The sequence below is a fragment of the Nycticebus coucang genome, chromosome 4, assembly GCF_027406575.1.
Source record: "Nycticebus coucang isolate mNycCou1 chromosome 4, mNycCou1.pri, whole genome shotgun sequence".
Taxonomy (NCBI): Eukaryota; Metazoa; Chordata; class Mammalia; order Primates; family Lorisidae; genus Nycticebus; species Nycticebus coucang.
Window position 1 is genome coordinate 132,048,679 of NC_069783.1, and position 14,678 is coordinate 132,063,356.

The following is a 14,678-nucleotide window of genomic DNA, read 5'->3' on the forward strand; positions in this document are numbered from 1 at the left end:
AGCATGGGCTCCTCAGGGGCCGCAGCAGGCTGGGGGCTTCTGGATTACAAGATGGAGAAATATGTGATAACCAGGAATTGGCGGGTGGGCGCCCTGCAGAGGCTGCTGCAGCTCGGGATTGTGGCTTATGTGGTGGGGTAAGAGAGAAAAGTTCTTGGCCAAGCTGGCCAGGGCAGTGTGGTTGGTTTTACTGGGCTGGAGGTTGAGTGTTTGCCTTGTAGGGGGCTGGACTGGTGGAGAGGGGCAGGTTGGAATGGGTGTAGGCGGTACAGGCACCAACTATGTATTTGAGTCCTGGGTGTCCACCTGCCTCTTTTCTAGCACCTTGTTCTCTACCTCCTGGTGGCCTCTGGGCACAGACCAGGATCATCCCCCCACTCCCTCTCACCCAGGAAGTGCCCTGCAGTCCTAGACATTTGTGAGAGCTCAGATGCTCAGGCCCCCAAAGAGATCACCACTTTAGCTGGAGGTCAGCAGAGTCTTTAAGGACAGAGCTGGGTCTACCAAGGCTGGGGGTGTTGGTTGATGAAGGTGGTGGGTGGACTTCTCTGTCTGAGGGCACTGCATCTCTGACTCATGGTGGAGCTTCTGGCCTGTTCCAGGTCTTTGGGGTGGGAACTGAGCCTGGAGAGGAGGTGGGGGCCTGGACCCTGGTCTGGGAGCATTGAAGATGTGGGGAGATTGCTGAGCATGTAGGGCCCAGCTCTGCCCCTGCTCGCTTGCGTGCTGGGGACACACCACACTGCCCATCACCTCCTCTGCAGGTGGGCTCTCCTCACCAAAAAAGGCTACCAGGAGCGGGACCTGGACCCCCAGATTTCTGTCATCACCAAACTCAAAGGAGTTTCTGTAATCCAGATCAAGGAGCTTGGGAACCGGCTGTGGGATGTGGCTGACTACGTGAAGCCACCACAGGTGGGGACCCTGGGGCTGCTGCCAGGGGCCTGAGTCCTTCACCCACTGTCAACCTAGGCACCGCCCTTGCAGCCAGTGTGTGTGAGAGAGGCATGTGATGCCTGCGGGGCTGCTGGAGGGGCTGGGGAAGGCCACAGAACAGTGGTACCTGGACAGGCTTTCAGGATGCGTAGGAGGTTTCCATCAGGATTTGGGATTGGGCTGGACCACAGCAGCTGCATTTAGAAGGTCGTCACCCAGAAAAGATTGGGGTGTCCGAGACTCAAGGCTTGAGCTTGAGGGCAGGGTAGGAGGGGTATGGGTGGGCTGGATCCGGGAGCTTCCTGCAGCACCCCTGCCTGACTGAGGGCACCATGTCAGGCATGCCTCCTCTGCCTCTCAGGCTGCAATTCCCTCTCCCTCCACCAGCAAATCTGCAGCCTCAGTTTCCCTCTCTGTTCTGCTCATGCCCTGATTGTAGACCCCGTGACCTCCTGCCTTGAGCACAGCTGCCTCCCAGATGCACACGCCCGAAGCCCAAAGAGACATCATTTCCCCCTCCATGCATAGCTTCTCTTCATCCAGTAAGGGCAGTGACATCCATGAGTGCCCCAGCTGCACCCAGGACTCAGCCTCCACACCTTCCTGCCCCTCTCAGGCCTTTTCATTACTGCCTGAGTCGTGCCTGGATGAGGTTGTGGTCTCCTGGTGGGTCTTTCGACAACTCTCCTGCCCACTCCCCACTGCAGCAGCCGAGCTTGTACACTAGACAGCGTCAGAGCCTGCAGCCTCTGCTCACTACCCTGGGAAGGCTCGGAGGGCCACCAATCCCTCTATATCCTGACTGCCGCCACACCCATGGCTCTTTGCCCATCACTTGACTTCCCTTCCTGGGCATGCATTCCTCAAGTGCCCAGGAAGCTGCCCTTTGAAATGTCCTTTGGCCCTGGACAGACCTCACCATTGGCTCCCCTGACTCCTGCATGGTCAGCGCTGCTGTGCATGCAGTGAGGACTCCACCTCGCCTCCAGCCTGGGTGCGTGCCCAGCCCAACTATCTTCAATGTCTAGAAGCAGGAGGCTTTTGGAAATTCTGGTTGAGTGAGAGAAAGCAGCCTGTCTCAAAGGTATGAGGCTCGTTGGACTCAGAAATGGCCAGAAACCCTGCCAACCTCCTGGCTCTGCTTTAACCTGCCTTACAGGAGGCTTTTCCTGGGGGATAGGGCTCCTTCTCTCACAAACCAGCTGCCAGCTCCTGGCCTCCCCGGTGGAGGGAGCCAAGCAGGGACCAACCTTGAGACTTGCCTCCTAGGGAGAGAACGTGTTCTTCTTGGTGACCAATTTCCTTGTGACGCCAACTCAAGTTCAGGGCAGATGCCCAGAGGTAAGATTGGCCAGGAGTCACCACACATGTTTCCCTTTCTGCTTCCTGGGTGGCTGAAGGCTCAGGATGTGCTTACTGTATCCCAGGCACTGGGCTAAATCCTACTTTTGTTTGTTTGTTTGAGACAGGCTGTCACTCTGTCACCCTGGGTAGAGTGCTGTGCATCATAGTTCACAGCAACCTCAAACTCCTGGGCTCAAGGATCCTGCCTCAGCTTCCCTCGTAACTGGACCTATAGATGTGGGCCATTGTTCCTGACTATTGTTTTTTTTTTCTATTTTTAGTAGAGATAGGAGTCTCACTCTTGCTCAGACTGGTCTTGAACTCCTGAGCTCAAGTGATCTCCCTGTGTTGGCCTCCCAGAGTGCTGGGATTACAGGTGTGAGCCACTGTGACAGTCTTGGGATAAATCTTATAATGAATGTCATTTCATTTAGTCTTTACATATCCCCTGCCTGGTAGGAATTACCATGATCCCATTTAAGATGAGAAGGCTGAAGTTCAGGGAGGTTGAGTCAATTGCTCAGGGCCTCCTAGCCTGTGAGTGACAGGACTCAGACTTTGCACTGCATCAGTGCCCACGGGGTCAGCAGGACCCTCTGCATCCTGGTCACACCTCTGAGCATGCTCCAGGTTGTTAGTGTGATACCAAGAGCTGGGCACATGCTCAGGTGGGTTCTAATAGTCAGAGCCAGGCTGGGATATCACTTCCCCGTCTCTGTGCCCAGAGACGTGAATGTGTCTTGAGGTGGCTTCCATTTTTGTGGGCCATCACACTTATAATTTCTAAGTATTTTTCACTACAACCATGGTCAAGCTAGGATACACACCCCTCCACACACGCACTGTTTTGTTCATTTCCCTTCCAGAAATACAGATTCTGCCCTAAAAAGTTACCTTTTCTACCTCTCTGGGGATATCCCCAGAGATCCAACCTCTGTCACAGAGCATGCTCATTCTCTCTCTCTCTTTTTTTTTTTTTTGTAGAGACAGAATCTCACTTTATCACCCTTGGTAGAGTGCCGTGGCTTCACACAGCTCACAGCAACCTCCAGTTCCTGGGCTTAGGCGATTCTCTTGCCTCAGCCTCCCGAGTAGCTGGGACTACAGGCACCTGCCACAACACCCAGCTATTTTTTTTGTTGCAGTTCAGCCGGGGCCGGGTTTGAACCCACCACCCTCGGTATATGGGGCTGGTGCCCTACTCACTGAGCCACAGGCGCCGCCCTCACTCATTCTTCTCCCTGGTTTGGACCCAGGATATAGCCCGGAAGTCTGCCTCCACAGTGACATTAATCAAATCCAGCATTTAACTGCTTGCTGCCTACAGGGTCACTGTGCACACAACTGTCCCCCAAGCCCTGGTGCTTTGTCCTGGCACAGTGCTGGGGACGTCCTGTGTCTGTGGTGGGCCCCATCTACCTAGGAGGTGAGATATGTGCGCAAAGGATTTGCTCCCCCTGGTGAACCCACATGACATTCCTCCCTTTCCAAATGCTCAGAAGGTGTCTATTTAGCGTTCAGTTTGTAGACTATTCTGAAATTTCACTGGAGCCATGGGTCTGTGATTTCTATGGTCTGTGTGATTCCTCTTTATCTGTGTCTGGACTTCTGTGTCTTTCCATGAAACTGCCAGAGCTGGGCAGTAATTCATCAGATCTGACAACCTGGCTCCCTGAGAATAACCAGAGTTCCTACCAGTTCCTCTCAGGATCCTAGTCAGCTAGTCTTTCCCCAGCACAGGGCACTGTGCTCCTTATAATGCCATCTCCTTCAGCAGACACCTGCACATTCCCTCTGTTCATCCCCAGGAGCGCCTGCAGAGACAGCCCAGCCAAGGTGGCAGGTCCCACAATGGGGGCAGGGGCTGCAGCTGGGGAACCCAGGACTTTGAGCAAAATCCTAAAGCGTGAGGGGAAGCAGGTGAGCAGGTGGGTGTGGCTGGAGCAGGATGTCCACGTGAGGATTCATGGGAGGTACCTCTGGGGTTACCAGCCACTGAGGCAGGGCTGGAGCACAGATTTGGACTGGTGCAGGAAGGGTGTGGCTCAGGACCTTAGGACCCTATGAGTCCTGCTAAGGAACTGAACTTGATGACAGGAGCAGAGGGAGCCACAAGTGGGCACAGGGAGGGTGTCAATCTCCTCCACATTGGGATGGAGCACTTGGTCTGCCAGGGGAGGTGGGTGAGGGCAGAGGCAGAAGTGGGGGCTTCATGTGGTGGTCACCGTGGGGTCTGGTTGGAGGAGACAGTAGCCTCACTCAGGGTGAAGGGGAGAGCCAGACTCAGGACACAGGTAGGGACAGCTGCCCTCTGCCCGCACATCACAGTCCCATTCCCACAATGTTCCATCCTCTCATTCTGGCATCTTGGAGGACCTCAGCCTTTCTTGCCATGCTGGCGCTATGTTCCAAGCTATGTGCCCTGGGGAGCAGCAGCCATCCTCGGCCTGGGTAGGACTGTGTCTGTGAGATTTCCCGGCACTTGCGGTGCCTTCCTCACCTGCCTTCCCCTCCTGGAAGACCCCGTAACTCTGTGACTCTGCCCCAGCATTCGTGTCCCTGACTTAAAGCAGTGCAAGTGTGGAGAGAGTGGCTGGGAGTGTCTCATCGAGTGTGGCGTCCTGCTTCCCCACCTGGGCCCGGAGACTTCAGGGTCCTCTTGCTCTCTGTCAACCAGACCTGGAACCTCCGCCAGGCACACCAAGCACCATGAACTTAGTCTTCCAAGGGCCTTCCCCTTCCCTGTTCTGTTGTCCAAATTGGACCAGATGAGCTGGACCTCACTTCCATGCCCATCACGGACGGAACTGTCAAGGGGGGGTTTCACTCTATCTTTGGAAGATGGCAACCCCGCTGCTCACCTCCTTTCATCTGCACCCTCCAGCTTATCCTGTCCCAGCAGCAAACTCAGGGTAGCCTGATTGGCGTGGGGCTATGGTGGGGAGGGTCATGTCCTTGCAGCCTGTTGCTGAGGAGAGACCCCTCCACCCAGGGGCATTGGTGACTGCCCTCTTGCCCTCCTCAGCACCCGTCTGTCCCGCTGGCTAACTGCTGGGCCGATGAGGACTGCCCTGAAGGGGAGACAGGCACACACAGCCACGGTAACGGTGGGCTCTGTCTTCTAGGGCCTCTGGCAGGGCGGGGCCGGGCTGGGACCCTGGGTGGCTCCTGAGTGTGCCCCACTGTACCTCTGTCCCTGCACCTCTCTGTTTTGCCAGCACCCCTGGCCTAGGCCCTCCCAGGCTCTGTGGAGACTTGAGGGCCTGGAGTTCATCTTGTGTTTTCAAGGCATAAAAACAGGCCGGTGTGTGGCGTTCAATGGGACCCACAAGACCTGTGAGATCCGGAGTTGGTGCCCGGTGGAGAGCGGCACGGTGCCCACGTAAGCATCCACTCCACCCCCAGAGCAGGGGCCCTGGGCCTGGCAGAGGCCCTCACCTTCCCTCCCCCCACTCAGGAAGCCCCTGCTGATCCAGGCCCAGAACTTCACTCTGTTCATCAAAAACACTATCACCTTCAGCAAGTTCAACTTCTCCAAGTAAGCAGGGGCAGGGACCAGCTGGCCCCAGACCTTCCCTGTCCCCTGTCTTGTTTGACATCACATGCCTGTCCCCTCCTAGGTCCAATGCCTTGGAGACCTGGGACCACACCTACTTCAAGCACTGCCAGTACGATCCACGCTCCAGCCCCTACTGCCCTGTGTTCCACATTGGGGACCTTGTGGCCACGGCCGGAGGGTCCTTCGAGGACCTGGCGTTGCTCGTAGGTCCTGGGGTGGAGGGTAGGCTTCCCGGAGGACTCTGGGAGAGGGTCCTAGCCCCAAGCCACTGGTGCAGCAGTGGTGTGCTGTGTGCAGGGCGGCTCTGTGGGCATTAGTGTCTGCTGGGATTGCGACCTGGACACCGGGGGCTCTGACTGCCAGCCCCGCTACTCCTTCCAGCTGCAGGAGAGGAGCTACAATTTCAGGTGAGGCCCCCACTGTCCCTAGTGCCTGGCTGCCATACTTGGCAAGCTTGTCCCCTCCACCTGTCTCCCTTGGAGGGCAGGAGAGAACTACCCCTGGGCCCAGCACTCGGCATAACACGCTGTGTGTCCAAGTGGGAGGTGCCAAGGGCAGGAGGGGTGTTCTGAGTCCTGCATCCCCCAGCACAGGCTCTGTCCACCTCCCCACCTCAGCCATGAACCCCTCTCCCCGCTATCATCCACCCTGCCCAGCTCAAGCTTCTCCCCAACTGCCTCTCCTCCACTCCACCCTACCTCCGCCACCTGCCCTGCACACATGGGAGGACGCCATTCATTTTTACCTCCCTCTTCAGGTTTTACCTCATAAAATTTTAAAAATCGATGTAAAAGTTCAAAGATTAGTGCTGTGAACACCTCTACACCCTTCACCTGGCTTCACCAGATTTTATTTTGCTGTTTGGCCATGTTTGCTTTTCCCCTTGTGCAGAGTGAGCTGGATAGATAGACTTAGTTTTCCAATGGAACTGAAAGTAGGGGCCAAACACCTGGACACTCACCCTTCTCGACACTGTCCTGAGAACAAGGACTTACCCAGTGTGACTGCCATCCCATTGTTACCCTCAAGAGATGGACCATGATGAGACCGGGCGAGGTGGCTCACATCTGTACTCCCAGCCCTTTGGGAGGCTGAGGAGGGAAGGTCGCTTGAGCTGAGGAGTTTGAGACCAGCCTGAGCAAGAGTGAGACCCTGTCTCTACTGAAAATAGAAAAACTAGGGCGGCGCCTGTGGCTCGGTGAGTAGGGCGCCGGCCCCATATGCTGAGGATGGCGGGTTCAAACCCAGCCCCGGCCAAACTGCAACAACAACAACAACAACAACAAAAATAGCTGGATGTTGTGGCGGGCGCCTGTAGTCCCAGTTACTTGGGAGGCTGAGGCAAGAGAATCGCGTAAGCCCAAGAGTTCGAGGTTGCTGTGAGCCGTGTGATGCCACGGCACTCTACCTGAGGGCGGTACAGTGAGATTCTGTCTCTACAAAAGAAAAAAAAGAAAATAGAATAACTAGCTGGGCGTTGTAGTGGGTGCTTGTACTACTCAGGAGACTGAGGCAAGAGGATCGCTGGAGCCCAAGAGTTTGAGGATGCTGTGAGCTGCAATGATGCTGTGGCACTCTATGCAGAGAAATGGAGTGACACTGTGTCTCAAGAAAAAAGAAAAGAGGGTCGTGCCTGTGGCTCAGTGAGTGGGGTGCTGACCCCATATACTGAGGGTGGTGAGTTCGGACCCAACCCTGGCCAAACTGCAACAATAAAAAAAAAAAAATTAAAAAAAAGAAAAGAGAAAAGAAAAGAAATTGACCACGGGCAGAATAAATCTAATATTTAAATTTCCCCAGCTGTGTCAGTTATGGCACTAAATCATTGTATTTTTCCCATCCAGAATCCTTTTTTTTGAGACAGAGTCTCACTATGTCACCCTCTATAGGGAGCTGTTGTGTCACAGCTCACAGCAACCTCAAACTTTGGGCTTAAGTGATTCTCTTGCCTCAGCCTCCCAAGTAGCTGGGAGTACAGGTGCCCATCACAATGCCCAGCTAGTTTGGCTTGTAGTCGTTATTGTTGTTTGGCAGCCCCAGGCTGGTTTCAAACCCGGCAGGCCCAGCGTACATGGCCGGCACCCTAACCACTGACCAACAGGTGCTGAACCAATCCCAAGATATTAAATTGCATTCATTGTCCATCAATAAATGCAGTCATTAAATTTATTCAATGTTGCATTGTCTAAGCAGACTCGCTGGTGATGGTCTGGCTTACACAACTTCTCCAGCCCCTCTCTAACCTGTGCGGCTGGCTTCTGTCCCCATCATACCCACCACCTGTGGGGGCAAACCACCGGCCGACACAACCTTCCAGGCCCAGTCTGAGCGTCTCCCTCCAGGAAGCCTACCCCAGTTCTGAGGAGAGACAGAGCTCCTGCGTCTGGGCTCTCACAGTCCTGGGCCTGTCCTGTCCCCTCTCTACCCCACCGTGGTGTCTGTTGGGCACCCTTCCGTCCCTCTGTCCTTCAGCAGGTAGGGAGCTTCCGAGAGGCAGGTCTCTGTTTCCTTTTCTCTGTTTTTTTTGAGCAGTGACAAAGCGCCCAGACCTAAGACTCAGGCTTGGCCTGGGGGTTATGGATGCAGTAGTCCAGCCCACTTTGGGGTGGGCAGAGCAGGACATGTGGTGGGTGCTTGTAGTCCCAGCTACTCAGGAGACAGAGGGAAGAGGATCGCTGAAGCCCAAGAGTTTGAGGATAGCAAAGTTGACTGGTTACCAGAGCCCTGTCTCCTGCCCCAGGACAGCCACACACTGGTGGGAGGACCCAGGCGTGGAGGCCCGGAGCCTGCTCAAGCTCTACGGGATCCGCTTTGATATCCTTGTCACTGGTCAGGTAGGGGTCTGGTTGGGGGCAGGAGGGTTGATGTGGGACGACATGTATGGCCTGACATGTTCAGCCCAGGTCTCTGTCAGGCAGGGAAGTTCGGGCTCATCCCTACAGCCATCACTCTGGGCACCGGGGCAGCTTGGCTGGGCACGGTGAGTCTGAGCACCAGGGGCTCCCTCGGGCTGAATTGAGGGTGGCCTGGGGCATCTGATGCCTCAGCCCTGAGTCACAGGGTGTGGGCTGGGGGGGAGGTGGCTTGAGGCAGGTTGGGGGGCTGAGACATTGAGTTGGCCCTACCTCTCCCAGGTCACTTTCCTCTGTGACCTACTGTTGCTTTATGTGGACAGAGAAGCCCATTTCTACTGGAGGACAAAGTATGAGGAGGTACGTTGCAGGCCTGCTGGGGGCCTCGAGTTGAGGCCACTTTGCCCAGATACTGAGGAGAGTCACACTTCAGGGGATGTTGGCCCAATCCCTGAACTGCTGTCTTTGTCTGCAGGCAAAGGCCCCGAAGGCAAGTGCCAACTCTCTGTGGAGCAAGCTGCCCAAGTGCTTTAGACAGGGCTGAGCACCTGCCCCCATGGCCACTGCTGCTGGGAGCCAAACACCAACACCAGGGTGGCCCTGTCCAGGCTCTGGCACCCACTCACTGGCCTGTTCCTGAGGCCTGTCTCCATTTCCTGCTGGTCGGCGGTGGGGCGCTGGGAAGGGAGAGGACACTGCCTTGGGGATCTCAAGTAGAACTTCACCAGGATTACGCCGGGGGTTGTAAGGGAGAAGACCACCCTCAAACTGAAGCAGAGGGCCCCTTCCGACTCCACCTCAAGCAGGATACTGTCTGGGAGCCACAGGAGCCGGTTTTGTTTAAAGCCCTGCAGGGAAGCATGAGCCATGGAGACTGGGAGAGCGGGGGACCCCCCCTGCAGGATGCCATCCAGTGGGACTCCTGCTGTGTCTGTGTCTGGAGTCTCCCTCCCAGACTCTGTCCCCAGTGTTCCTAGCAGAGGTCTGCTCACAGCTGTCACCACTGACCCTTCTCCCCCTCCCTGTACCCCCATCCCAGGTAGAGACCCCACCCTTCCAGTTGCCCTGTGGATAAGGCAGAAAAAGGCCTGCGGGAGAGGTCCTGCCAGTGCAGATGTCATCCTTGGAAGGGCGGGACAGAAAATCCAGCCCCCAGGGCCTCAGGAAAATGCATGAGCTTCTCTGTTCAGCTAATGGGTGCCGGCCATTTTCTTGCGGTAGTCCTCTGACCACAGAGGGCTGGGACAGGGAAGAGGGGGGACTGAATTGGTAGTCACTGGGCCCCTGAGGACCTTCTATATCCCTCCCCAATGACCCCCAACCCAACCCCCTAGAACCTGCTATCCCAGGCATCCTGAGAGCCTGGGGGTGAGGAGGGTGGGGGGCTGCCCTTCTGACATTCACTGCATCCCAAGCCACACCTAGGAACCTGTCTGGGCAGCTGCACAAAGAGGTCCTGACCCTGACTGCAGGCAACATGGGATGACTGGAAGGAATGTGCCTAAAAAGGACCCACAGCAGCCTGGCCCCAGGTTTTACCCCTGGAATCCTCCCGGGGCCCTGAATCCTGCCTGATAAGAGAACTTTCCCCGGTGGGGGGAGGCAGGAGAGGTGGCAGGACCCAGGCCCTGTCTTGGTCCCAGAGTGGGGCAGGGTCGCTCACCCTCCGAGGGGAGAGGCTGCTTTCAATCATGGGTACCTGCTGGGGAGGCTCAGGGTTGGGAATCACCTGGCACCAGAGACTCAGCAAAGCCCTTGGGGTCCCTGCTGCCTCTCAATCCCCAGAGCTGTGTCCATTGGAGGTGGGCTCTGAAGGGCCAGGGTGGGACAGCATGGCCCATGAGGCCTGGTTGTCCACAATGGGTGCCATGGACCTGGTTGTCCTTGGGGCCTGGAGAAAGCTGATGTCATGGCTGGACAAGTTGAGTAAAGCTGGCAAGGCCAGCAGTGTCCTGTGTCGTCCTTACAGGAAGGAACGGGAGGGGGGGCATCTGTGGTGGACGGGGTGCAGCCACGGGGAGACTAGTGGGGGTGGGGCCGGGTTGGCCTAGGGCTTTCCTGGCCCTCCATCCTCCAGGATGAGGCCCTAGAGCCACCACATGGCCTGGAGCAGGCACTTGTGTGGCCCTACACAGCTGAGCACCCTGTGTACCACATGGAACCTTCATCTCAGAGCCCTTGAAGAGAGGGTAGAGAGACAGCCTGAGAGCTGAGGCCTGGGCATGAACCTAGAAATAGCTGCCGCCTCACTCCGCATGGCAGCACCCCTAGGGTGGTCTGTGCGGGTCGTGTGGGGATGGGCATGGCTGTGTGCGGTGTGCCTGTGTACTGGGGTGCATCTGTGTCCCTGGGTCAGGCACCTGCCCCACTCTGGGAATCCAGGAAAACCAAGGAGAACCTGGAACCCCACTGCCATTTTAAGGCAGCCTCCTTGGGGCCCAAGATCTACTCCCTGAATCATCCCCCGGGGAGGACAAGTGGCGGGGGCGACCTCTCCTGTCACAGCCCCTCCTCCTCCCTACCTGGTGTTTGTAGGTCTAGGCAGGGACCTGGGCAGGGGGGCACTGGGCTGGGGTGGGAGCACACTTGGACCCAGGTGAGTCCCAGGGCTGGCACCTCCCCTTTGCAGAGCCTTAGTGTCTTGATGCGTGGACTGTGGAAATTAGCAAGTTCCTGGGAGCAGATGAGACCTCATTGCCGCAAAGAATGCCACAGTGAACACGGCAGCAGACCATATGGCTGGGTGAGCCATTATTATGGATCCCTGGGCCTGTGGGCCTCCCACCAGCCCCACCTCACCTTCCAGGGAGCTGGAGTCGGTCAGGAGCAAGAAGGCACTGGGCTAAGAGGCCAGTGCACCAGTGCTGGCCAAGGCTCCCTCCTGGAGACCTGAAACTCAGTGCTTAGGCTAAGTCCTAAAGTCCTAGGGACCCCAGACTGAGCAGGTAAACCCAAGCTGCCCTGGACAGAGGGGGCTCCTGAGGAGGTGGGGGAGGGCAGGGCAGGTGAGGGTGGCCGGCTACTCCGTGTGGCTGGGCGCAGGGGGTGGCGCCTGGCTGGAGGGTTGCACGGCCTGCTCCATCTCCTCCAGGCTGCCACTGGGGAACACCACATAGCGGGTGACGGTCAGCTCTGGGGGCTCCCGCTGGTTCTCCTTGCTGTGCCAGATGCCGTAGCCGAAATACACAGCCAGTCCTGCAGGGTGTGAGGGGATGAGCCTGAGGGCAGGTCCCAGCCCTCCCTGCCCCGCTCCCAGCCCACTCGGGGCCCAGCTGGCCCCACTCACCCAGTAGCACCCAGATTGTGAACCGCACCCAGGTCAGGTAGCTGAGCTTCAGCATGAGGCAGATGTTGAGGAGGATGCTGAGGGCCGGGAGCAGGGGCACCAGGGGGATCTGAGGGGACAGGGTGGGGCTAGCTGGGGTACAGAAGAGACCATGCCCAAAGGGGTGGGGCATGGCTGTTCCGGCCTCCCCAGCCCTGTGAGCCCTGGTTCATTCCCTGGTGAACAGAGGAGGAAGGGAGAGGGGAGCCTGCTGTTCTGGGGGATGTACCTGAAATGTGTCCTGCCGGGGCTGTTGCTGGAAAGCAGAAACACAGCACTGCTGAGCAGCAGCAGCAGGATGTAACCCCAGTGTGGGAGGCCCGAGTCCCCAAAAATCAGCGCGCAGCCCAGGGTGATGGCTGAGGCCATCAGGATACAGAGCACCCAAGTCACAACCCTTCTTGGGCTATACCCACTCAGGAAACCCAGATAGCGCCTCAGGGCAGGTCGCAGCTGTCCAGGCTCAGGGACTGACGCCTGCTTTGCACCCACGGGTTCTATGTGGTCTGAGACGGAGCTGTGCTTCTTGGACAGGGGGCCAGGGCTGGCTGGGGCCACGGCTGGGGAGCTGTGTGGAGAAGCCGTCTGGAAGCGCAGCACGACGATGCTGGCAGCCACAAAGGTGTAGGCCAGTAGTGTGCCAATAGACAGGAACTGGACCAGCGCTTCGAGGTCCATCAGCAGTGCCAGGAGGGCCGTGAGGATCCCGAACAGCATGGTAGCTACCACGGGCACCTGTGTCCGGGGGTGCACATAGGCAAACACCTGGAAGAAGAGCCCGTCGACAGCCATGGCATAGACGATGCGAGGCAGGGAGAAGAGGTTGCTGAGCAGGACAGTGTTCATGGCTGTAGAAGAGGGTAGGGCGGCGGTCAGCATGGTGGATAGGCTTTTGCTGGAGCCAGAGCATGGGTGGCTCCTTGTGAGTTTGTGTGGGCTCTCTGAGTGGGCATCAGTGTGGGGGTACTGTATTATCAGCCCCTCACCCCAGGAATGGGACACTCCAGTTTAGGTCTCAGGCCCTTTGGAGAATCTGATGAGAGCTGAGTCCCTCTCAGGAAACCAACCCATGAGGGCTGCTGGGCAGCCCTCAATCTCTCCTGGACTGTCCACCACCAGTCCTCTCTCTGTTCCCACCCTGAGGACCTGGGCACTCACATCCTGGGCCTGCTGGAGGGCAGGGATCAGATGGGGGTCAGGGATGTCTGGAAGTCCAGCCTTCCTCCCAGGGAGCAAAGGGGTCCGAGAGGAGCCCCATGGGGTTGCCTGGGTGGCCCTGAGAGTGGGGAGGGTGCAGCCTTAGGGAGCAGCTGGGTATCGCTTAGTGGTCTGGGATCCAAGAACACTGTGAAACCCGAAACTTCCCGGAGATGGGCCAGGCTGGTAGGACGCAGAACAGGTCAGGGGCGGGGGGCTGACCATCTGGTATCAGATACTGGCGGTCTCCCACTCCTATCCATCCCCCTCCACCGCCAAACAGGCAGATCAGGGCGTCGGGTCAGGGGGCTGGAATGAAGCGGGGCCCTGGGGCCGGGACCGCACACACCTCGCCCCCCTCACACCCCACCACTGCAGGAGCCAGCTCCGTCGCGTCCCACGTCCCAGACACCTGCCGGAGGTCGTCTCCGTGGGATCCGCTGCAGCCCTCCTGCTGTCGCCGCTGCAGTCTCAAAACAGCGCTGTGCCGGTTCCGCTCACCACAGCCACCTGCGCGCAAGGCCCGCCCCCACTCCCAGGCGCCCCGACTGGCTCGTAGCACCATCCGCCCGCACACAACCAGAGAGCCCCACCCCCTAGGATGTTAGAACCGAAGCTCACGGAGCTCCAGGGAAGTCCTATCACTGTGACCCATTCACAGATGAGGAAGGTCAAGTCACTAGCTACTGACAACCTCGGGGTGAGGTTGAGGTGTATGGGGGTCTGGGGGTACAGAGCCAACCCTCTTTCTACTGCAGCAGATCCCTCCCCCAACACAGGGTGGCATGAGGGCTGTGGCTTCAGGCACAGTGAGATAAGTGGCCCTGGGCAATCCCTGAGTCTCACCCACAGTGGGTGGCGGTCAGCCGTCTTCACGACAAAGGCAGGACTGAGAAGCCTTTGACAGTGCTTTTGTTTTTGTTGTTGCAGTTTGGCTGGGGCCGGGTTTGAACCTGCCACCCTCCGTGTATGTAGCCGGTGCTCTACTCCCTGAGCCACAGGCACTGCCCTGACAGTGCTTTTTGAACTGGCAGAACTCAGTGGCTGCTCTGAGCCTTCAGCTCCCCTGTCCTGCAAGTAGGCAAGCAGCCTCCTGGACACAGCCTGTACCCTCCTGGGAGGTGCTCTAGAACAGTGATTTTCAACTCGGTGTGTGTGTGTGAAAATTCTTAAAGATCATTAATTAGGCTCAGCGCCTGTGGCTCAAGCAGCTAAGGCGCCAGCCACATACACCTGAGCTGGTGGGTTGGAATCCAGCCCAGGCCGCCAAATGGCTGCAACAAAAAAATAGCTGGGTGTTGTGTCAGGTGCCTGTGGTCCCAGCTACTTGGGAGGCTGAGGCAGGAGAATCGCTTCAGCCCAGGAATTGGAGGTTGCTGTGAGCTGTGATGCCACGGTACCCTACCCAGGGCGACAGCTTGAGGCTCTGCCTCAAAAAAAGAAAAAAAATGTCATTAATTAAATT

At 57.5% G+C, this 14,678-nt stretch overlaps 2 protein-coding genes across 3 annotated transcripts; one reads left to right on the forward strand and one right to left on the reverse strand.

Moving 5' to 3' along the window:
* The first annotated feature begins 3 nt into the window (after window positions 1-3).
* On the forward strand, window positions 4-11,204 carry LOC128583507 (P2X purinoceptor 6-like). Its single transcript, XM_053587705.1, is given in 12 exon segments — window positions 4-137; window positions 765-915; window positions 2,206-2,277; window positions 5,306-5,381; window positions 5,569-5,662; window positions 5,738-5,818; window positions 5,901-6,042; window positions 6,137-6,246; window positions 8,580-8,673; window positions 8,754-8,819; window positions 8,974-9,051; window positions 9,167-11,204. Coding segments are annotated over 12 exon segments (1,263 nt in total). The 3' UTR covers window positions 9,332-11,204.
* Window positions 11,205-11,776: 572 nt separating this feature from the next.
* On the reverse strand, window positions 11,777-12,948 carry LOC128583478 (cationic amino acid transporter 4-like). 2 transcript variants are annotated; one of them, XM_053587687.1, is made up of 3 exons: window positions 12,246-12,948; window positions 11,978-12,086; window positions 11,777-11,886 (listed from the first exon to the last, which is right to left on the reverse strand). In XM_053587687.1, exons 1-2 carry the CDS (start codon window positions 12,893-12,895, stop codon window positions 12,026-12,028), a joined length of 711 nt encoding a protein of 236 aa, XP_053443662.1. In that variant the 5' UTR covers window positions 12,896-12,948; the 3' UTR covers window positions 11,777-11,886; window positions 11,978-12,025. The 2 variants fall into 2 exon arrangements, with proteins under 2 accessions (XP_053443662.1, XP_053443661.1); XM_053587686.1 differs by having other exon boundaries at window positions 11,978-12,948.
* Window positions 12,949-14,678: the final 1,730 nt, after the last annotated feature.